At 44.6% G+C, this 24,295-nt stretch overlaps 1 protein-coding gene across 5 annotated transcripts; it reads right to left on the minus strand.

Moving 5' to 3' along the window:
* Positions 1 to 4,681: 4,681 nt before the first annotated feature.
* GABRP (gamma-aminobutyric acid type A receptor subunit pi) lies at positions 4,682 to 24,072 on the minus strand. Of its 5 annotated transcripts, none has more exons than XM_051771735.1 (10): positions 23,731 to 24,072; positions 18,565 to 18,654; positions 17,111 to 17,223; positions 14,857 to 14,924; positions 12,646 to 12,863; positions 11,737 to 11,819; positions 9,462 to 9,599; positions 8,292 to 8,444; positions 7,593 to 7,786; positions 4,682 to 6,664 (listed from the first exon to the last, which is right to left on the minus strand). In XM_051771735.1, exons 1-10 carry the CDS (start codon positions 23,766 to 23,768, stop codon positions 6,350 to 6,352), a joined length of 1,410 nt encoding a protein of 469 aa, XP_051627695.1. In that variant the 5' UTR covers positions 23,769 to 24,072; the 3' UTR covers positions 4,682 to 6,349. The 5 variants fall into 5 exon arrangements, with proteins under 5 accessions (XP_051627695.1, XP_051627696.1, XP_051627697.1 ...); XM_051771736.1 differs by lacking the exon at positions 23,731 to 24,072 and adding an exon at positions 18,842 to 20,111 and having other exon boundaries at positions 18,565 to 18,649; XM_051771738.1 differs by lacking the exon at positions 4,682 to 6,664 and adding an exon at positions 6,805 to 7,506.
* Between the last annotated feature and the right edge of the window lie 223 nt (positions 24,073 to 24,295).

A 24,295-nucleotide genomic window follows, 5' to 3' on the forward strand; every position in this document is an offset into this window, starting at 1 on the left:
GGAGGAGCAACATTTAGCCCCGAAAGAAGGGCTGAGAGCACAGGTATTGCCTCTTGCTGTTTAATTTCCTGCTCTTCTCAGGACTTTGTGTGTTGTCTACAGAGAGACAGGACTGCATCAAAGAATCCTGCAGATCAGCACCCTGGGCTTTTTGTGTTCATACCTCCAGAAGGAGTCATGAAGAAGTAATCTCCAGACAACATCATTCATCTCAATTACCTGAGGGAATGGCCTGAAGCTGTGTCAGGGCAGGGTTACGCTAGACATCAGGAAAAGGTTCTTCCCCCTGAGGGTGATTGGGCACTGAACAGGCTCCCCAGGGCAGTGGGCACAGCACCAAGGCTGAGGGAGCTCAAGGAGTGTTTGGACAACACTCTCAGGGATGGAGTGGGATTGTTTGGGTGTCCTGTGCAGGGCCAGGAGTTGGACTGGATGATCCTGATGGGTCCCTTCCAACTCAGAATAGTCTGTGATTCTTTGAATACTTGGAGGTTAAAACAAACAAACAAACAAACAAACAATCAATGGCAGATCTCTGGCACAAATGCTGGCAACCATGTTGTGCCACTGGGAAGATGAAGCTTGTCTAGGGATATTTGCTTTCACTAATGCTTGTGCTCTTGGGGTCAAGAGAGGGCAGAGCACTGGGGGGGCTTTGCCAATCTCTAGAAGCCCAGTGCTAGTCCTGTCCCCTTCACTATCCTGATGTTTCTAAGGGTCACAGTACCAAGGGTACCTCATCTGGGATAGCTCTTAGCTTTGCACATTTATTCCTAATAAAAGTCATGGAAGCTGGAAATGGCATTAAGTGAGGGAATATGAATAAAGACTTGGTGTGAGCATGAGTTAAGAAGTAAAGGTCTGTGTCCATTTAAATTGGTAGCCAGACTCCCATTAGCTTAAATGTGCTCAGGATTTCACCCTGTCCTTTCTTTCAGCTAAGCTGGCTTCCTGTTTGAGTTGGCAGGGCAGATACCTTTGTCCCTGTCCAACAGGGCATACTTGGAATTGTTTTTCTCCCAAGCTTATGGAGCACTCTTAGAAGTCTCAGTCTATTCCAGCTGCAGTGTGGCTGGACACACCAAACAGAAACATTGTGTGTGCACTGCAAGTCAGAATGGTTTTGTGTTAAATGCTGTTCTAAAGTAAATGTCTGAAAGCACAAGCAGTCTTGAAGGCCTGGTCTGATCTTGTATTTGTCATTACATTTCATGACAACTGACATGAATCTACGTCTGCACTAAAGAGGCTTTCTCTGCTTATGACAAACACCAGTTAAAAGGTGTGCAGTGATGCTGGAGGGGGGCATTGCTCTTATTATAGCAGTAGAGGGGAAAGGACACTGCCTGGCTGCTCTCCTGTGCCACAGCACATGGCAAAGGTAGACCCAGTCATGTTTGTGGGCTGTAGCAAAAGAGGAAGGCAGGACATCTCTGGGAAGATCTGAACCAATAGTATAAAGCCAAAACTTACTGCCTCCTTGGGAAAGGGGGAGGGAAATAATCTCTATATTTAAAACAAGGCATTGCAGGTGGGCATATATCTCAAACTGGATAAATTTAAAATTCTGGAGTGATGGGAAGACTTGGTCTTAGTGTTGAGAGGCATCCACATGGTCTGACTTCTACCTGCAGAGCTTTAAGTCCATGTTCTCTGAAATCTGAGGATTTGTCTTCCAAAGGTCTCAACCCAATAAAAACATAATAGAGTCCCAAATTAATAAAGCTGTACATGTTCTATAATTTAGTGGAACTAAAAAATCCACATTGAAACAGACACAGGCCATTTCCATTCAAATCCCTCTTCTGCTAGAGGCTTGGGTAAAGGGAGGGACTCTCCAGTGTGACTGAAAATAAAACCCCTATGACATACTGGAAAGACCAAAACCAGATGGCTTCTGGATTCACAGGCTTCCAGAGTGCCACATTCTCAGGCCATGCCTCCAGGCAGTTCAGTGCTAAGCAGATGCAGCTGCCCGGCAGGCCCTGCTGAAGCCCTGTCCTAAAAGACAGGAATCAGAACCTCATCATGCTGGTACACCCTGGATCTGAAAACTTCTTCTGTTTCAAAACTGTGCTAGTATACACTATACTTATCTTGGTGTAGGATCTGCAATCTCCCCAGGGAGTACATTGACGTTATACGAAAGCTTTTCTTTTTGGAGGACAAAAAAGCAACTCCATATCAAGAACTAAATTTGCTTCCTCTTCCCTGTTCATAACTCTTCTGTTCATTTAGCTTACTAGCAGGGATGAGCACCCAAATGTCAACTCTAAAATATGGATTTCTTGTTTGCAATCCTCTGATCTAATCTGATGAAGAAAGTAAGACATAACAGATTTTTGGGCCCAAGCAAAGCAGACTGCAGTTCAATATTGAATTCTTGTGGTAAACTACCAAGAGAGTAAAAAACAATTTAAAAGGGTTTGAAACTACAGGAACTTCATGAAAAACTGCAGGATTTGAGACAAAGATCTGAAAAAGGTAAGAAGAAAGAAAGAAAATGTATCAAATTATTCATTATAGTCTTAACACTCTCCTCAGATTAACAAGAAGCCCATTGCCTGATCCCAAGTGTAACAACAGGCTGTAATTTAAAACAACTTTTATTCATTAATGAATAGAAAAGTTATATCAGTGAGAACTTTGATAAAACCTGTGCCAAGTACCAGCACTAAACAGTCTTTCCTTGTAAAGATGTGGCTTGCTACCTGATTGTGTGTTGGGACACTAGCTATTGGTTTATGCTACCAATTCAATCACTTGGTTTTAAATGAAATTAACCTTGTGAAAATGCAGACTATTCTTTTCAGCAGATGGTACTGTTTGTGTATACAAATACCTCTTGGAAATGTTAATGTAAACCACATGCTCTGAAATGACAGGATTCCTGCACTGAGCCCTTTATCCTCCTGAAAATGAAAAATAACACTCTGTGAGCTCAGACTGGTGGCTGCTGCAGCAAGACCAGTGCCTGCTTATTGCTTATGCTGGCTGAACTGGGCACAAGAACAGTGAGGGGAAAAACAGGTGGAGGGCATAGAGAGAATGTTGGGCTGTGGTGCTTCTCTCCCCTAAACACCTGTATTAGCTCTAGAGGAGGGATGCAAATAGCCACTGTTAACCTGTTTGAGCTCTCCTCTACATTGCAGCTCCTTCATATTTTACTGGATAAATTAATCCCCAAAGTGCTTTATGCTGCTGTTCCTAGACTGTTTTTGGTTGCCAGCTAGGGTGACTCTTCAGAGCATATTCTGAGGCTTTACATTCCTCTGGGTTACAAGCATTTGCATCTCTCAGGAGTGCCTCAAGTTACGGCATGGCCTGATGCTGTTTACTATCCATCTTGCTTCCCCATGTCAACATTCACAAGGATCTGTCCTCAAAGCCTTAGAGAGCAAATGTTCTTAAAAAGAGACAGATTGCAAAAGCTGCAGCTTAGGGCAACGTTCTGCAGACCAGAACTATCACTGCAATGCAGAATTATCTCAAAAAGCCAGTCAGTCTTTTCCTCTGTACATTCACATTCTGCCAAGAGCACAAACAAACAGGCTTCCTGTAAATAGTGGAATTTACAGTGAAATAGTAAACCTTAGGGATAACTCTGTCCTCTACCAAGCTCCCTCAGAGCTATACGGCAGATGTGGTCAGTGGGAGATGAAACAGCCCCGAGCACAGAAACCATCAGGTTGGAAGCTGCCACTCAAACTGGTTCCTGTTCCCTGTAGAGCTGTGCAAGGCTGAACCCTTAAGCAAAACAGAGCTGTGTGCAGTGCTTAACCTGTGGCTTTGTCCTCACTGCAGATTATGTGTTACATACCAGTCCTTTGTGGGAAAGGCTGATTCTCATATGAATGTGTCTGAATATCTGGGAAAAAACCTCCTTCCCCTACTACCTTCTGTCCCTCCTTTCCTTCTTGAAGTTGCCAAAATCAGCAATAAATTGGAATAGACAGAGCTGACACTTTTCAAGACAACATGTGGTTGGCTAGGCTGGGTCACCGAAAAGTGCACAGAGGTGTAACTTAGAACAAGTCCTGAACAATGGCAAAACATCAAAGTTGTAACAAAAGCTGCAGGTAATGAAAGCAAGTCTTGAGGGTGGCTGGCTGCTGTAATCATGGAATTGGTCAGGCTGGAAGAGGCCTTTCTGGGGAAGAGTATGAAGCACAAGTCTGATGAGGAGCAGCTGAGGGAGCTGGGGGGGCTCAGCCTGGAGAAAAGGAGGCTCAGGGGGGACCTTCTGGCTCTGCAACTCCCTGACAGGAGGGGGGAGCTGGGGGGGGCTGTCGGGTTCTGCTCCCAGGGAACAAGGGACAGGAGAGGAAATAGCCTCAAGCTGTGCCAGGGGAAGTTTGGAGTGGATATCGGGGAAACTTTCTTCACTGGAAGGGTGGTGGCATTGGAAAAGAGTGCCCAGGGCAGAGGGTGGAGTCCCCATCCCTTCAGGGATTTAAAAGCTGTGTGGATGTGGCACTTGGGGACATGGGTTAGTGGTGGCCTTGGCAGTGTTGGGGGAACAGTTGGACTTGATCTTAGAGGGCTTTGTACAAAGAAATTCCTTTTGTTAACATTAATATTTGGTGGCTGGAGCACATTAGGACATTTTAGTTGGGTTTTACAGAAAGAAACTGATACAGAAAGAAGGTAATGATTTTTTTAATAGAGTATCTCTCTGGGGGGTTGTGTTCATATCACAAACATTCACTTTATTACATTTTATGGAATGGACTTTAAATGCCAGTATATACAAGACAACATTTCATTATTGGAGTTTGTGTTTATTCACTTGCCATTGTCAGTCTGTTCCCCTTTGTTTTCTCGTGCTGCTTTTTGTAAAAGCTATGATTTATGAATATGAGGTTTAGATCCCTCACAATATAGCACAGTGAAATGGTTCAATAAAAAGTTATTAAAGTAAAAAATCTATAGTTTTGCGTGCTCTGCCCACCTTGTAGAGGAACCCCCAGTAAGAGATTCTTACTCTAAGCAAACACTGTAATATAAGCTGCCTGCTGAGAGGCCTCACTCAATCAGAACTGTGCTGAATGGCGGCCATTGCAGGCAATTCCAGTCCTGCCCACAGAACTGCAGGATTACACCCTCCCAATTACAAAAGTAGCATAGACCAAAAAAGGTCGGGGAGAAATCTGCCATAAAATGTCAATTTTATAACCAGGAAATAAAGACTTCCAGTAGCCTTAAGCTGCACAGTACCAAATGGCACATAACTGTGTGTGCACCACATTTAATTTATCTTTAAAAGAAAGCTCTGGGTCCTGCTGATTGCAGGATAAAGAAAGATGACTTTGGGCAGTTTCCAGAGCCCACTTAGAATCTGAATTTCTGCAGAAAAGTAACACTTTTCCAGGCTAAAATAGAGAGTGAAAGGGTGATTTAGACTACCCTCCCTCAGCCCACACGTGTTTTTCACCCAGCAGTATTGACTTGCCACAGCTGCACAGCCACATAAAAGAGGGGATGACAAATGGGCCACTCAAGCCTGTGGCTGGCAAGAAATGAGAGCTGCTTATAACAGTGAAAGCTGAAGGAAGCATTCTCCAGGCTAAAAAATAATGTGTGAGGAAGACATGGAAGGTGGTAGAATCTGTTCAACTGCAGCACAGCAGGAGGAGTATAAGAGATGGGTTACCAAACAATTTTGCTGCCTCTATTTTGTGTTCCCAAATCTCTGAAAAAATTTTGCTCACTACAAACAGCAAGCCCTCCGTCTGTCTGAGGGAGGGAGAACTTCAGCAAGTGAGGATTACCTCAATGAGTGACAGGCGTTAAAAGCACACCACAGCCAGCAGGACCAAAATCCCCAGCCTGGCACTGCGTGCCCCCAGGAAGCACCATGCCCAGCTCCTGAGCACACAGCGTGCTGCTGCGCTCGGCTTCTCCCACTGCAACAGAGCAGCTACTGAGGAAGCAATCACAGTCCCTCTGTTATCTCTGGCAAACAAAGAATAACAGCTTTGTTTTTGTTTGTATAATCCTATACACTCTCTTGGAGATCTAAACTTGAAGGTTCTAACCTGCTCCAGGCTACCAAAACAATTTTGCCACCTGCAGTGCTCTGCTCCGTGCAGTCCTGCACACCCATCTCCAGCAGGTGAGATGCTGAAAGGAAACACAGGTACGAGTGACAGGGCCCAGCACAGCCACTCAGCTGAACAGGCTGCTGTCCAGTCAGTGTTGCATCTTGCACACCTCACACACTCTTCTGCTGGGTACCTGAGGACACAAGCATTTTGTCCACATTGAATTCACCGATGTTAGATACCTGGATACCCATTGGCTCAATTCCTTTCCTGCTGAAGTAGGAGGATGAAGCAACTAACTTCTACTAAAAATATAGATAATAAGCCCAATAAAACACATTGACCAGCATGAAAAACAAAGGGAAAAGCAATTTGGAGTAGTGGTCCACATTGCCGGGGTTCTGAATTGTGAAATAACCAATAATCCTGTGCATTTTGTTTCTCAAGACACATTTGATTTTCTCATGGCTTTTCATAGTCAAATCACTGCAGTTAACATTATCACTGGAAATTTCAATGCTTGTGAAGCTGATTTTCTGTTTATAGCTGGTGATGGAATTGTTGAGGATATTAGTGATGTTGACATCTTCCATTTCTTTAGTGATCTTATTTGCTGGCCCCTAGGAAACAAGAGTGCAGAGCTAGTTTTAGGATCCGTCTTCTCCTGCAGAGGAAGGAAACCATAAGGATATAGATAAAAGAGTGGTTGTATGTGGTCCACTCAAACACGCCTTTCAGCTGCTTCCTATTTTTAGGAGGGCCTGAGGTCCCAGAGATGCCTGTGTTTCCACCACTGTATTTCTAGAGGTATTTTTAGACCTTGAGCAAGTCTCACTCTGTCACTGAGCAACCCAGTGCAACCCAACATGCATCTCCTCCTGGACATCCATCCTTCATGTCTACTCAGTAACTTAATGGCTGGGGAACACAGCATTGAAGTGGGAAACCTCTTTTCCCTCTGACAGGATTTGGGCCTTTGATGACTACTGGACTATGGTCATAGCTGACTTTTTAATTTCTCACGCTAAAGCAGAGCACTTGAACAATGTACTCTTGCAATCCCCATGGAACATGGTGGGACTGATGTTTGGTAGTGTCTTCTGGGAAGGGAGGAAGAAGGGTTCATATTTCCTTTGTAAAAAAAAGAGCAAAGTACCTTCCTAATCAGAGTTATTCCATAGGAGAGCAAAGAGGTTTGTTATACCGAGTCTTCTCTGGCTGCATTTTGAAAGGAGCAGAGGTGCTTCATGCTCACGTGAGCTCAGTTCAGGGCCACAGACCCAATTCCAGTGGCAGGCCAAAGTGCCTTCCTGAATGTGGTCTGATGAACCCAATATGACTGTCAGCTGAGGCTGCTGCTCAGAAGTCTGTCAGAGACACAGTGCTCTAGAGCTATTCATGTGCTTGCTGCACACAAAAATAAAGATTTAGTGCCATTTAGGAGAAGCCAGTGTTAATGTACCTGTAACAGGAAGACCATTTGTCTTATTCAGTTAATGGAGAACTAATTGCTGCCAATCCAAGATCTCTGGGCTTATCAGGCCTTACCTCTTGAGGTACTTTAGGTGCACACTTTTGTGATGAGCTGTAGTGAGCCACTGCATATTCCACAAGGGCACCAAAGATGAAGCTGAAGCAGATGCCAAGATAAACATCAATGGCCTTAATGAAACAGTTGGTTTTTGAAAGTGAACTTCGTGAGCCGATCATCAGAGTTGTCATGGAAAGCACTGTTGTAACTCCTTGGAAAGCAGAAAAAGAGATACCTTCTCTTGTGGACTCTTTGGAAAAGTCCTGGCCTACCCTTCTGCCCATGTTGTTGCTCATATCATTTCTTACCAAATCCAAATCATCCATCGCAGCAACTGAAATGCTTTTGCAGCACTAGCTACAAGTTTCACACAGGCTCTCCCTGCTGTTGACAACTTGGCTCCAATAAGCACTTGACTCTCTTCTTTTTCTGGCTTTCTGTAAAAAATTCCCCCATCCTGCTCCCTCCAAAGCACACCACAAAGAATGTGTGCTCTGTCCTCTACTCTCTGCTGTGAATCTCCTGGGAGCCTTGGCAGGTGGGCACGTGTACCTGCCACAGCACATCCTCCATGCTAACCCAGCTCTGCCCCAAGCAACAGCAGAAGGTCAACAGACTATCCCGGAGCAGAGAGCTCAAGAAAAGGACCATCTACCCAACCTTCAGAGGCTGCCCTGCCAGCTTAAGTCTTCTCAATTCCTCAGGCAATAACTCACCAATGCAGGTTCTTGCAGGCACTGAGTCCAATGTGATCCAAAAAGAAACCCAGGACAACATGACGAGCAGAGTGGAGGGCACATAGGTCTCCAAAATGAAGTAAAGTACATTTCTTCTTAGCTCAAACTGTAATATCAGACGTGGGTAACTGCCTGATCATGAAAGGAAGAAACTCAGTGAGCGTGAGATTCCCAAGGACACCTGAAGTGAAACTGGACCAGCCCAGCACCAGCCCTTCAGCTGAGGGACCTCAGCAGAGCCACACCATGATTGTGGGGGAGGCATTGCTTCACCTCAGAGGGCTTGCTTTGCCAACACATCCCACACGAGAGGACACACAGCACTGACAGGGCAGGGACATCCAATGATGCAGGGTTTGCAGAGGGGCTCCTGGGCTTCAGCCCCAGTGGAAGTATGTGACAGCAGTGCCTTAACTGGGAGCAGAGCAGGGCTGGTGCTGTCCCCTGCTCTCGCACACTCAGCTCAGTGCACTTTTCCCAACACTGCTTGGAAGGGGCATTGCCAAGTTCAGGCTCATCTGATGGCTGAGAAACACACAAAAGATTTGTCTCTCGATTTCAGCAGGCTCTGGCTCACATCCCAAAGCATCCCACTACCTTATCATCACAAGGAATTTGATGCTCTGTTTTCATTAGCAATTTGTGATCTTTGATAATGGTATCCTTTTCTGCTCAAAAAAATTCAGTCAATTTTTTAAAATCAATTATTTGTAAATACTGACATAAGGGTTCTGGGGTTGGATCAGTAATGTTTTCAGGATATAGTTCTGCTGTTTAAACAATAGCTCCCTTTGAAACGTAGAAACAAAGTCTGTGTTGTTCATGGGCTGTGTACACAACAGAACAACAAAACACTGTTATTTTTAAAACCTTCTAAGGAAGTTTTGCCCCCCTTTCACAGTGTCTGTGATTGGAGAGAAGAGTATTTACACTGATAATGAAAAAGACATTGAATTCTGATGTACAAAGAGATGTTATTCCATCATGATAGAATTGTAATTTACAATCAAAAGTATATTTTAAAAATTAATTTTACTCCCAGTTACTGTAACTTTATAGAAAGAAGGGAGAAGGTTTCTTCAGGTATGTGTGGAGATGTGATGGGAAATACCCAAGAGCTTTCCTTACCTTTTTCTTTCACAAATTTACCTGTCTCCTGCTGTGACTTGGCGACCAGGGTGTAGTAACGCTCCACCGTGTACTGGGAGAGCCGCAGCTGCTCCATGCCATGGACAGAGTCATTTCCTCTCAGCCATGTGAAGGTGACATCGTTTTCATCATAGCCCCCTAAGGAGAACACAGAGACCTGTCTGACTGTGGTTTAGCCATTACAGCTTGGTTGCTGCCCTGCTCTGAGTCCTGAGGGGGAACACAGCCACGATCCAGGCACTACAGGCTGGACAAAGGCCCTCAGAGCTGTGTCAGACCACAGGTGGACCTTGGCTGTGCCTTCATTGCTGCACTTTGTCTCCTGGTCCAGATTTCAATAGGAACACGTGCCTTTGGGAACGACACACAACATGCAAGTCTGCAGAGAGTCTATTTCAATCCTTTACATGGGGTATTTCTGATTTAAAGATAATCGATTGCTGTCATGCACAGCTTGATTACATGCAGCAGGATTAAACACTGCAGCAAGTAAGCCTCAAATGTAGTCTCTTCAGTCTGAGAGGAGAGCAGGAGATACACAGTGCTTAAAAATAGAGAATTCAGATCCCACTGAGTCCCTTACCAAGGAGCAGAAGCACATTTCACTGAATCACCTATTCAAGTGCCTAAAAATAGGAGAAAATGCATTTTCAGTCAGTCAGAAGCTTAGAACTGAGACTGCTACATGGTTATGAACTAGGTTCCTCTGACTGGATACGCATTGCCCAGAAAACTTGCTTATAAAGGCAACTGTTTCTACAAATCATTCCTCCTATCCCCAAAGGCATTAAGTTACTGAGGACAAATAAATGCCCCTGACATTTAAGTAACACCAAATTCCTGCCTCCAAAGAAGTGGGACTCCGTATATGCCACCTGAGTAAGTGCTTCCAGGAATGTAAGTGATGGCATAACCTCAGGTTGGACTGAGGGATATCTCAGTCTGAGAGATAAAGCTTGTACTGAATCACCAGCCTGCCATTCTCTTCAAAAATTTCACTTAATTTAGGAAACAAGCCCATCAGTCTCACTGATGTAATTATTTTATTTTATTTGAGACCACGCGTAAGGACACTGTGATTCTGGTAATAACCCGTTCGTCCTGGTAGGAGGAATCAGATGCAGTTGCAGCTCTGTTTTCATCTAATTGTGTTTTCTTATTAGACACAAATTACCAGAGCTTGAGCGAGATAAGCTCCTAAATTAGGTGTCCAGAGTATGAATCCCTGAGTAGAATCCTAAGCATACGACTTTTCTAAGTTTCTAAGTGGTTTTATAAATTGTAGTTACTCAGGAAAATTTTATAATAAATGATAGATTGTTGTTAATTCATCTGGTATATATTTAAATAGCATTATTTCTGGGCACTTATCCTAATGAAATCTCCAGTGGGCAATGTGTATGTAATTTCATTGGAATTATACAGCAACTCAACATGATGTAGGATCCAATCACTTTTAAACCAGGCCCAAACAAGCTCCGCTTTAGCAGAAGAGGCCAATCATTATTATTTCAAGAGCTGTGCTTTGTAATAAAGTTAACCATGGTGAACTAATATGATTTTAATGTGAAAATAATATGTGCTTCCCTAGGTGCTTCATGCTGCAACCTCAGAAGTTAAAAAGATGATGTTTTCAGTGCTGAGATGTTTGGTTTTGTGCCATCAAGCAGGAGATGAAGCCTGCTCATTGTGGAGCTTCGCAGCACACAGCAGCAGAGCTGGCTGAGTTCTGGGCTAACAACCCTGGAGTGGTCTAAATTTTCCTGGAGCCTTTCTCAGCCAGCATTGCCATAGATGAACTTTTAATCTCATTGAGAGCAGAACTCACTGACAATTCCTTTTCTTGAGACTTCCCAGTCAGAGACTCTTCTGTTGACAAGGGTACTAGATACCTAAAAATGTGAGAGGTTGTTCCTTGCCATACCCCACAAGTTAGTTTTGAAGAAGCTATGTGTTCAAAAGGTACCAAATTTGGAAAACCAGCCAATATTACTTCAACTTTTCTGTGCAAAATTGAAATATCTGCATTTCAATATAAATATTCATTATTATCACTCTTTTTGCATAGTCTGCACAGTGACAGAAATTCTCTGGACCGTGGATTTTAACACAAACATTTGAAAATTGATGATGCAAAAGTTGTTTTCTTTTGGACATTAGTATCTGCAGGACTGAAAGTCTACTCCAGAAAGCCACTGCACTGAATCCAAATATTCAAGATATGTAGTTATTTATGAATAAACAAATTTAGAGTTTTCTAGAATGTTACACTTACAGCTTTCCAGCTGCAGTCTGCATGTTTGTGTGTCCATAGGATATTTTGACAGGTCCATGTTACAGGCAACAGTAGTAGTGATTCTGTAGGAGGAGAAAGAACTCTGAAAGTTGCAATAAAAGCATGTAATGAAATACCTGTTTTACATAACAAACTGGATGACAAAGACTTTGCTCTGTCATTAGGCCTATGAAATGAATGAATTTAGAACCCTCCTTAAGAGCATGTGCTCTCTGCAGCCACCCTGATGAATATGTAACCCAAGCAGGAATTTTGCTTTGCTCTGGTGGGAGATTCGGTGTAGATTCACATTTTTTTCCAGTGCTACAGCTTGCACGTCTGAAGAAGTCACCACTTGTGACGTGAAGGAACGTTAATGAAGGGCACACATATTCTGGCTTGCTCTCATGGGGAGGTAAATGAGTTTTACTTTGCAGTTGAGGTAACTGGGACCTAGTTACTGGGAGTAACGAGACAGAGCACAGTAGGAACTGCTAACACAACCACAGAGCACATTCCTGCAGTACACAGACATATACAGTTTTTGGTAAAAAACAGAAGTCATTGCTACATGGCACTGGATAAACAAACAGGTTTCAACTATCAGTTAAACTTTCACTGTTATGATGTCCTCTTTCCATTCCTCCTCTGTCTCCACCTGACTCAACTTTTCTTGGGTGACACCGAAACTTGTGAGCTTTCTGAGTGCAGGACACAGCATATACCATGATGAGAAATCCTGATCCTTGACTGGCATTTGCAGGAGGCCAGAACAGGGGGAAATGCATTGGAAGAGTATGGTCACAGTAGGCTCATTGACCCTAAGCTCCTGACCCGTGACAGCTGCTGTCCGGTGTAATTCTGGGAATCTATTCTGACCCCTCAGCCCCAAAGCAAAGGGTGACTCACCTCAAGGCATACAAGATGGTGCCATTAGAGAACAGCCTGATGAGACGGTTGCCCACGGTGACGTCGTGCAGGAAGGACCTTTTGGACTCCACGATGTAGGTGTCTGGCACCCAGAGCAGCTCCGCCAGGCGAGCATCCAGCGTGAAGCTCCTGTTGCCGTGGAAGACCAGCCGGGGGTCTGTCCAGCGCTGCCGCAGGGATATGGTAGCTGTGTAATCCTGGGAAAGAGAGGAGAGCCTGTGAGGATGCATGTCCAGAACCTGCACAGCACAGCCATGGGCATGCCACGTGTGACAAGAGACATGGCACACATTTGTTTAACCTGTCACAGCCAAACTTCAATGAAGCCTCAAGCTTTATTTTCAGCGTAGTTTTATTTATTCAGTAATATTTTTAATATACTATATTCTAAGGTATGGTGTTTGAGGACTAAAGATTATACTTACAGTGCTTTTTTTAAAATAATGAGCAATTACTGTGATTGATATTTTTTTGTGTTCATTGTGCAGGTAAGAAAACATATGGGAAACACACACTTGAGGCCACCCAGTAAGTCATTGACATTACAGATGAGTCATTGTCTAGAGCTGGGAAATTCCACACGCACTATAAATATGATCGTGAAAGACACACTGGCACTGGAGGAAAAAAGGTAAGTGAATCCAACCTGTTACTTCACTGAGGTCTTAAAAAAGCCCCAAACAAAGGAAAAAACTAAAGTGATATCTTTTAACAGGAGTTTTGAATCTAAGGACACTGGGATTAACTTGTGTTTAGCCTGCCAAAATCAACCTGCAGTGGCTGAAGCATTTTCACAGAGCCCCAGCAGAAAAGAATAAGCAGCACTCACTCAGCTCTGAAGCCAATGCTTTGCTGAGCCTTCTGGACACACACAGGCAGTACTGGACTATTTCACTTCCACCCTTACAGTCCAAGTACATTCAACCAGTAATGCCTTTTATTTTCAGAACATCTCTGTCACAGACGGACTGGCACTGCTGGACTGGCACTTGTGTTAACAGCCTGAAGTCACTGTTTCACCACAGAAATGCTGCCTGGCTTTGGAAGATCAAGCAGTTCTGCTTCATTCCATCTCTAGTTTTTAAAATGCTCTAAGGAATTAAGGAATATCAGTGTTAGCTTTTGCAACTTTTAAAAATTCACTCTTGGCCTGTGATGGAGTAAAAAAAAGTCAAAGCCTTGTTATGGCTTTCAATACAGTGAGTTATAGTAGTGACAAAAGTGAAGAATCCTGGTTGATTTTCCAGCTTTGAGCAAGACACAGAGTGAGCCTCTGCAATATTTTCCATATGGTCAAAGAAATTTAGATGGATCATCCAGAAAAACTCCAGAACATGATCTATTTTACAAGGCACTTCAATTAAGTGAGAGGTTTGTGAATAATTGATTTTGTTGGTTCTGCTCCTTCCCCAAAATTAAAACCTTTAACAAAGTTAAAATATTTTATTTAGTGAACTTGTTTAATTTGTTAGAAGGAGGCAGAAAAACATAATTGGTGGTGGTAGTCTTGAAAATGCAGAAATTAAGTGTCGACATTTTTCCTGAATGACCTTCTAACTGTTTGGACTGAAATTATTTGCTGAATTTACCCAAGTTGCCTATGATTTTGGCCAACCCAAAACAGGAGCTTTCAGTGATCAGTGTTTGAAATCCAGCTATTATCAGAAGCAGAATGTACCAGACTCACCAGTGATGGGAAGATTTAAGAGATGTTTCGGGTTTTTTTTCTTTCCTTGGGAAGGCCAGTCCTTTGAGCCTCAGCCTGTGTCTCAGCTCAAAGCCTTACTTCTCCTTGAGAAAAAACCCTGTCTGGGATTTCAGTCAGTGCCAGCACGTCCAACAGAGCCCATCCCTGTCCCACACAAAGGGCTCCTACATGGAGGAAAGGTAAGGGAGAGGAAATGCCACACAGTATTGATTTTTTCCATTCCCAAGGGGCCTGATTTCCACGAGGTGCTGAATTTTTGACCAGTAGGACCTTTGGAGCCACTTCTATTTACTTGCAAGCCCACATTACTACGGCATCTACACAGTCTGCAGTCATAGATGAGTCCTGTTTTCATCAGACCTCTGAAAGTGGTCAATAGCCCAGAACAGCAAAGTAGCTTCAAGTGACCATTTCTGTGGTCACAGAATACATGCCAAGTCTCTCAGGCTCTTATCTCATAAAATAAAAATTCTTTCACTTACCATGTTGCTCTCGGATATACTGGAAATACTTGCAATGTCCAGACTCATTGCAATTTGAACAGGTTCTCCTGTGGAGGGAAAGAAATGCCTCAGCAGACAGAAGGGAAGTGTGAAGGGCACAGTAAAGCCACTCAGGATGCTGTGCAGCGTGGGCACTGCCCCCAGCCTCACACGCTATCCCTAAAACCACAGAGGGCCAAAGAGCATTAGGCTCACAAGATTACATGATCCAAAATACAGTTATCACTGTCAGGGAGCTGGAGTTCTCTTCTGGTGCTGGTAGCAGAGGGCAAATACCCACCAGCACCATCTGTGAAGCTGAGCAGTTTGGATCGGCAGCATTTCAGTGGCATTTGTGCGTGGCCGGGCAGACAGGGCCACTGTCCCTTGCCTCCCAGCACCCCCCCGGAGCGGCCCGGCCGCTGACTCCGCACTGGGCTCTGCTCGCAGCTCTGCCCACGCACGGCAGCCATGGGCAGCCCCGGTGCTCTGGGAGGCAGGAATGCACTGATTCCCGGGAACGAACCGCAAGTGCAACAGCCTTTGCCTCTTGTTAGTTACTACTCGACCGTTCTATTTGCAAACCAACTTTCAGCACTCGCCCTGGATCTGGGGAGTGCTGACACCGACTGCGGAGATCCACCGCGAGAGGGCGGCACCGCCCGGGAACGGCCCGGAGCGACCGGGAATCGCTGGGAACGGCCGGGAATCGCCGGGTACGCCCCGGGAACCAGCCGGGAACGGCCCAGGCATGGCCCGGGAGCGACCGGGAATCTCCGGGAACGGCCGGGAATCGCCGGGTACGCCCCGGGAACCAGCCGGGAAGGGCCCGGAGCCAGCAGCGGCCCTGCAGAGGGAAATGCTGCACCAGCGCAGAGACACAAACTGTGCATTAGGTTGTGCCTGGTTTGTCTGATCCCCGGGACGAATGTGGGGCTCCAAGCAGGGCTTTCCAAGACATGCCTCTGCCTAAGAGGCGACACAGCAATGCCTTTCCTCTTGGGATTGCTAAAACTCAGTTTCATCATTTAAATGACACTTAGGAATGTCCAAGGGTCACAATTTCTAAATCGTTTTCCAGGTGGTTTTGGCTTTGTTTGTTTGGTTGCTTGATTTAAGCTGTTACAAAATAAGTTTCATTTGCAAAGGATGTATTTTTTTAATGTAGGTGTCATTCATGCCCTCCGTCTATTTGGACTCTTGAAGCCCAGTCCAGTTACTGACCACAGGTTCAATCTGTGAGGACTCGGGCCTCTGGAGGAGGTGACACCAGAGTCCTGATCATTTCTGTATAACATCTGCCATAGATGCAGCTGATCTCCGTTTCATCATGGAGAAGCATCTCTTCACTGGTGTGACAAGAGTTGGAGGAGCTTTACTAGTCAGTCATGAGGTCAGACGTTCCAGGCAAAACAAGACAGCAAATTCTGTATTGTCCCAGAAATTTATTACCATGGTCAGAAAATGGAAGAAGCTCAGTAGCAGCAGGTCAGTCTACAATGGGAAACATCCAAGGCCTTGTGAAAGTCAATGGGAAATTTTTGTGTCAAGCAGAGTTTCATTAATGGGTTCTGGCAGAAAACCAAAATTAATAGAAATAAAAAATGGTCATAGCTGGTTTTTAAACTTTCATTGATAGTTTTCAGATGCTGAATGTCATTCTGAGAAACCTTTTACTCTGTGTGATTACAGCACTCATCTGGAAAGTGGGAGACCTGACACCAAATTTGGTCAAGAGCCTCAGGTAAGTTTCTAAATGCCTGCCTGCTCCCTACTCCCCAGTCTCACCAAGGTTTAAAGCACGTTTGTGTCTCAGTGGAAAGAGAAGATGTGTCAAAAGTCAATATTTCTGGCAAGAAGAGTGCCTTCGTTCCTCTATAGCTGCAATCTACTAAATAGCTGTACATGAACATCTGTAAAGCAGAAAATCAAAGACTCAGGCTCTAAACAAAAGCTTGTACAGTTAGAGCAGAATTTAGTTACTTGGTCAGGTCTTTCCTAGAGATGTTGAAGTTTATAAATTCCCTGCTCTCAGCCTCAGAGATGGACATGTTCTCAAGGCCCACACATACATGCACCAGGTATTCAAGACAACAGTGGATGCACAGGAAGGAAGGGCAGCCCTGGCCACCACCTACTTTGAAAGAAACACAACCTTTTAAACTGCAGCATTCTAAAACAAGCTTAAAGCATCCCCTCCACCTGAGCCTTACAGGCTGTTCTTGAAATGCTCACATGCATGGAGCCAACATACCACCAAAGTAGGGCCGGAGGTATTTGTTGTATCCCATGGTGAGGTTCTCAAATCCAGGAAGGGATGTTGTGTCGCTGCTGTGCAAGCTGGATACGTGACCCAGGGAGCACCTCCTGGGGACACAAATACATACTGTGACGCGTGGGCTGGGCACATCTGGTGTGCAGCTGCAGCTGTATTTGCAGCTTGTGCTCAAACAAGCAAACTGCATAAAATAGTTATTAAAAACAAGTAGATAATTGAAATTACAAGCACTTGCTCACATTGCTATCTTGGCTGTATAATGAGCACCTTGAAGAGGTGGAAAAATGGCAAATTGCCTCCGCTGATAGCTACAGGTTGTACACACAGTCAGTACCTTAAGGATCTTCCTAAAATATCACAGAGATATCAAGCAAAGTCTATAGATCACAAGTTTTAACAATAACCCCCAATTTTCCCTTCCCACTCCTTCTCATACAGTCTATATAGGGAACATGCATTTCTTTTTCCTCCTGCCTAGGACAACCTGAGACAAATCTTACTGCCCAACAGCTCTTCCTCCCTAATCTCTAGTCTCCTAAAGAGGCTTCATCCTCAGATGTGAATGTCAGGCAGCTCCACACAGCTACTGCCAGGAGTAACACAGGGAGAGGAAAGGTGGAGCACTGTGCACTTCAGAGACACCCCCAGAGCTTTGAGGGCAGAACCGCCCCAGCTGCATCCAACTGAGTGTCCAAACTGACCCTTTGTGACTGGACAATGGAGCCAGGAGCTGGCACTGTCAGGCTGACAGATCTGTACTATCATACAGACAGCAAGAGACACGGGGGCTTTGGACTGTACAAGGTGACTGTTCTGGTGCAGTGTCCCCAGGTGATCTCGTGCTCACTTGAGGAAAGCGTCACTGAGTGAATCCTTAGGAGTTTGTTATTGCTTTGGGCAGGGCAGAAGGAGGTGGGAGGCAGAACCTCTGCCACTCCCAGTCTCAGGACCCCGCTCTGGGCAGGAAGCAGCCATGGACTTACAGCTCTTACCAATGTTTTTTCTTCTGTTCCCTTCAAAGCTGGGTTAATAGGCCTTGTAGCTGCAGGTTCTAAGGCCATACAGGACCTCACAGCAGAACTGAACCAGTTTTTGCACATTATATACACAAAGAATTAAAGAAATTTGCGACTTGTAGGTCCAAGGATGGTAATAACAGAGTTGGCAGCCCTGGTGGGGTGGCATTTCCAGCAAAAACCTACAAACTGTGCTCTGGTTCTGAACAGGAAATTAGGGGTTGCACTAGTAATGGACATATTGTGGTTTAGGGACCTGTGCAGGTTGCTCTCTTCTATGCCACATCCCTTACTGCACCCAGCTTCCTTTGGATGGGCTGGATAACTGGAAGCATAGTTTCCTTTTGACCCACATTACTTATGTGAAACATAATTCAAATTTTCCCTGTAAAACAAAACAAGCCTTCCACTTACCTTTGGGTTGGAAGGAAAAGACACAGACTGAAGAAGGAAAAATATCTGCAGAACATCTCTGGAGATTGTTTCTGTAGTTGCTCTACTTGTCTGTGAAGCAGAAAAGAAAGGCAAAGTTTTGTGGTTTAAGAAAAACTATTTTAAGGGAAGGGGACAGGGAAAAGAAATGCTGCACTGTCAGAACCATCACTGTGTGATGTTTAACATTCCTGATACACAGTGGTTCCTGCCCTTCTTCCTGGCTAGTGTCATTTTTCAGCACATTCTGTCTTAACACTTACCACCATAAAACACCCTGGTGACAACTCAGGTCCTGAATTCCTTGATAAATTTTAGCTGCTCTTCTATCAGTATGGGATGGCCATTAGATGATGTTGAGAATGGCACCATGGGAAGGGATTTATTAAGTAGGAAAATGTTGGGGTAGTTCCCAGAGCAGTCAGACTCTGAAGGCCAGGTGAAATCCTGCCCACAGATGACAGTTTCAGTATGTTTTAGTCCCAGGCTCCACTAGCCAGCTACACAGAAGTGCTGTAACTCTGTGCTTCATTAACTTGTACCTGGGATGTACCATGCTATTAACAGTAATGCTGCCAAGTCACTCAGCCTGCAGTACAGCATGAAATCATTTCACTTTAAATGGGTTTCGTTGACTTTTCTGGGAGTGGAACCAAGTCTTGGCTTTTGGCCTGAGATTCCATGGGCTCATGCTGGCCTTGGAGCAGGTGCCACAGTGGGCAGTTCTGAGCTGTGCACTGCTCCACTGTGATTTTTTGCTCCCAGCTTGAAGTGCTGCTCCAATCACACACCTTTCTTTCAGGGCCTCTCTCATTACACAGGGCAATTGGGGCCTCAGCTTCCAACCTGGCTGCTCTGTAATAACCCAAATATCAGGAATTTTCTGCTTGGGTTAGATTCTTCCTGTGGTAACTCTCCACAGCCCAGAGGACACTGTCTCCTCAGCTGGAGGCATGGCTCTGGTGCTGTGTCACAGGACAGCTGAGCTCCAGACAATAACAACATTGACCATACAGAGCCAGTAAAACCCCCTGAACATTTAAGCACCACAAATGCAGGGCATCCCAGTAGAGAAAGGATGTTTTTTCAAAACAAACAAAATACGCTCTAATACTTGTCCAGCATCTGAATTCCTAACAAGGCTTTGCACTTTTAGGCCATTCTTTGAACATGGTATTCAGGTGTTTCCAGATGCTATCGAGTGCTCCTCATTATAATGTGATGATGCAGGGCTAGAGAGAGAATTATTTACCCACTCGCAGCAATGTCAGATCACAATTTTGATGGAAAAGAGGGAGGATTAGCCCAGGTAGTTTAAAGAAGAATTTCTAGAAAGAAGTTAATTTTACAAATTAGACTTTAGTTGAAAGTATGAGAATTCATGACCCTCAGCAGAGGAACCCCTCATGAGCATCCCTCATGACCACCTGTTTTGCACAGGATGATGGTAAAGATAATAAATACATCAAAGACTATGAGGCAGGGAAAGGGAGATCTGTAGGTACTGAAGAGAGCTAAATACTGGGCATGCCAAAGTGCTCCTGGGCAAGAAAAAAGTGACACCAGTGTCTAGAACTGAACAGAACCACAGCATTTCTTCACTACTCAGTGTATTGGTTAATACAATGGCAATTCTGCTTTTATAGGACAGGAGATTTCATCAGAGATTACCAGTACAATATACCGTGAAGAAATTAAAATCGTATTGTGTATTTATGTCTCTCTCTGTCCAATAAAGGATTTAATTCTAATAGAAAAACATACCTTTAAGCACAGTTTAATCTGGCCAGTGAAAGCATGGCCCAGGCAATACAGAAGAGCAGTACTCATGAAGGCAGTACCAGTACTACTGGTGCCAAGGCTGCTTCCAATGCCAAAGTTATAGAATAGTCAATCATTATGTAGACTCAGAATGAAACCCCTGAGAATATAATAGCTTGCCCACTCAGCTCTGTATTCTCCCTACTGGCTGTGAAAATCGTGCAAAGAGGCAAGTTTTGAAGCAAACTAGATCCAGTTAGAGTCCTCTGTGGAAGCCTGTGTCTGCTTGCAGAGAATTTCCTGAAACAAAGCTTCGTTACACCACCGAACAGCAGCAGTATGCATCTGCCACTACACCTCAGACTGTGCTTCCTTAATCCTGCTCTATTCTTCTGTCTTTGAAGAGGTGGTAGGAGTGAAAACAAAAAAAGGAAGAAAAATCAAAATCACTAGCAGCATCAATAATTCTGTTTATAGAGAATGGGATGTGAAGTAAGAGAGATGTGCACGCTCACCTGATGGGGCCTGAAGTGCTCCCCAGGCTCCCGTGCCCTACTGCCAGTGTAACCCACAGTGGCAGCTCCTTCACAGCCGTAAGGGCCTGTCCAGGGAGCCCTGCCTCACCTCCTACCTGCCACCCCTGTCCCTGCACAGAGCAGCACATTGGCATATTCTCCGATTTTCCACTGGCTGGTGACATCCCAGTGCCAGGCAAAGGGAACATTTACGAGAAGCTAAAATACCATCCCGAAAACCAAACCCATATGAGCTGTTTACTAGGCTTGAGATCATAACTCGCAAGGTCAAACATTAGTGGAGCCGGATTGCTCTGATTGCAAAATGTGCAGCACGGGCAGCGTGCGTCTAGAGTAAAGCCTGGATGGGGGAGATAGGAAAACAAATACTGAAATAAAACCAGATTGCATTTAATTTGCCCATTTAGGTGATGCCTTAATTTATTCCAAAATGTTAAGATTTTCATGCTGAACTCAGGCACAATTTGTCTGTTCTATTTCCCTCGTAGGGAAATTATTTCATTGGGAGTGAAAGCTGTGCAGGGAACCCCCAGGCTGTGTGTGCCATGGGCAGGGGTCACGGGCACAGAGGGGATGGGCAGTCCATGGACAGCCTGTCCCTCAGCACAGCCCTGCAGCCCCCGGGACACCCTCGCTCCTGAAACGCTGCCTGAACCAAACCAGTGAGACCACAGCCAGAAATGTCAGGCAACCACTGTCACTGGAGTGTTTTCACAAGTGCTTTGATTCCCAGGACAAGGTTTGTCAGCCATCACTTGGGGACACTTGTTTTCACCCCAGACATGGAGCTGGGCATTGTTTGGCTGTGCCAAACATTGTTTGGCAGCAGCACAGCCCTGGCTGCCTGGTGGCTGCCCTGCCCTGCCCTGCCCTGTGCTGTGCTGAGCTTCCTTTGGCCACTGACATGAATGTAATAATTGCCACATAAAATTACAAAATGATGGGGGAGGCACAAAGCATCACACACTCTGGAATCAGACTTCCCTGGCTTTGCCAAAACGTCACTTCCAGCTCAAAATATTTGTTTGTCTAGAAGAGGTTTTGAGTGATTTAAGACATATAATGTCTCTCTTTTTTTAATGTTTCTTTTTTTCAGGCTGGACAAGGCAACTGTGAGCAGTTGTCTGATCCTAAAAGACAACTGCTTTGGGAAAGTGCATGGGCAGAGGATTTTGTAAGGAAAGGTTCAGCATGACAGCTGCTGTGAAAGATCAGGTATACCGATATTATGAGAGCTGTTCAAATTTTAACTTTTGACCCCACAAATCACGAGATCAGCTGAAAATTAAAGTCTTTAAAACGATATGGCCTCTTAATTTCTACAATTTTAAACTTTAATTTGAAATACTTTTACTTTAAAGCTTGTTCTTCCAAGAAAAAAGAATAATTACTATCTTTTTAAATTTTTGAATGCTGAATATTTATTTTGGCAGGCCAGAAGAAAATACAAATCAACTACAAGGAAGAGAACTGAGTTAACAGGAAAAAATTTTTGCATCTTTTGATGCAAGCACTCTTATTGGGAACGTTAGTTATTTGACACTAAAATAAATTCAGAAAAAACAAATCCCATTATTACAGAACTGAAGAGCTGGTGGGATCCTGTCACATATCAACAGATATGTGAGGTCAGTCCTTGGCTGGTCAGAACAAAAGGCAACATTAGAAGCTGGTGGAGGTAAAGGGAGTGGGAGAACCTGGAAACTTGGAAACCCATAGGCTGGTAACACTGAGACTGTTTCTGGTTTTTACTTTCAAAAATCTCTTTTCATGCCTATAATATTTTCTGACTAAAACAAGATATTGAGAAAAGACTTCCAGTCTGTGAAATAAGAGAAGGTAAACCAAAGCACATAATTTGGGGTTGAAAAGAATGTCTCATATTGACTGAAGTCTTACATGCATTTGTATTCCGTCAAAACCTCAGAAAGTTTCTGCTTTGGTTGGACACTTTTTCTGTCCTGCTGGTTTCCCTGTCTGGGAAAATATAAACTCAACCAGGTTGTCTAATAACTTGACCAATCCCAGAAGATCATTATTTGGGCAATTTTTGCCTGGAAGAGCAGGAGGTGTGTTCCGGAGCAGACACTGTGGCAGCCCAGGCCCCAGCAAGGCAGGTGCTGGCTGTGGCAGGGTGACCCCAGTGCTGAGACCTGGCTGCCCAGGGACAGGCACCAACTGCTTTATTCTGCTATTTGCTTTTTGTCAGTAGCCCTGAGTGGTTATCTGGAATCATGGACAATTAAAAAGATGACTTCGTGGTACTTGCAGAAATCTTTCAAGACCCTGTGTGAACTTCTGTTCTTGGTAAAAAATAGATTCTTTCCATATATGTCACTGCCATTACATCACATGAAAAATGACCTCTCCGTTCTAGGAGCAGCAGGCACAGCTGAGGTGAGCCCTGCCGTGTTTGGGCACAGCTGAGGTGAGCCCTGCCATGTTTGGGCACAGCTGAGGTGAGCCCTGCTGTGTGTGGGCACAGCTGAGGTGAGCCCTGCCACGTTTGGGCACAGCTGAGGTGAGCCCTGCTGTGTCTGGGCACAGCTGAGGTGAGCCCTGCCGTGTTTGGGCACAGCTGAGGTGAGCCTGCTGTGTCTGGGCACAGCTGAGGTGAGCCCTGCCATGTTTGGGCACAGCTGAGGTGAGCCCTGCCATGTTTGGGCACAGCTGAGGTGACCCTGCTGTGTTTGGGCCCTGCTGACCTCAGCGCTGTGCAGGACTGGCCGGCAGGTCACAGGAGCAGCACCTGCCCCCACAGGCCATTGGCCCCCCAGAGATGTCCCAGGCTCTGTGGGACAAACAAACACTGGGTCACTTGCAGATACAGAGCCCACTCCTTGTTTCATACCTGCTGGTATCATCAGTGGTATGTGCATTCACATTCATATCCTTTATACATAGTATGGGAGAGGGGAGACCCTGGCCTGTTATTTATGACACCCCATAAACCACATGCCTGATTCCCCTCTTATTTGTGCCAATGAAAGTCAGAAGCAATTCCAACATACATGGGTTTACATAGAACTAGATTCAGTGCCTATGTAAGAATGTTGAAACCAGGCCTGGGTAATGCATTTATGTTTTCAAGATATAAACTCTCATCCTTCAAGCTGCTCACAGGAAGTGGCAGTTTATGCTCACATCTGCTCCTCCAACATGGTACACAGGCCTGCTGCAGCTTGCAGGCCTGAACTCCTTAAATACACACAGAAAGTCTTAAATTCTATATAAAAATGAAGATTTCTGAGATTTACTTACATGAAATAAATTCTTCCTTCAAAATGTCAAGTTTGGCTTCTGTTTGGTCAATTTGTTCAATTTGAAAAAATACAATGTACATAAAATTTATACATAATTAAAATTTTATACAGAAATCTGGCATGCTACAGGCAGTTCTTTTTCTCCTGCTCTAG

This window comes from Manacus candei, unplaced genomic scaffold (assembly GCF_025592945.1).
Source record: "Manacus candei isolate 608988 ecotype Guabito, Panama unplaced genomic scaffold, ASM2559294v1 h1tg000141l, whole genome shotgun sequence".
Classification (NCBI taxonomy): Eukaryota; Metazoa; Chordata; class Aves; order Passeriformes; family Pipridae; genus Manacus; species Manacus candei.

What these genes read in the sequence shown, in the direction of transcription:
- GABRP (XM_051771735.1), bottom strand. Translation starts at nt 23,768, where the DNA reads ATGAATGTGAATGCACATACCACTGATGATACCAGCAG. An exon ending in ACCACTGATGATACCAGCAG is followed by an intron (nt 18,655 to 23,730) that starts GTATGAAACAAG and finishes TCTGCTTCACAG; the next exon opens with ACAAGTAGAGCAACTACAGA. An exon ending in GCCTGCAAGAACCTGCATTG is followed by an intron (nt 7,787 to 8,291) that starts GTGAGTTATTGC and finishes CTGCTTTCCAAG; the next exon opens with GAGTTACAACAGTGCTTTCC.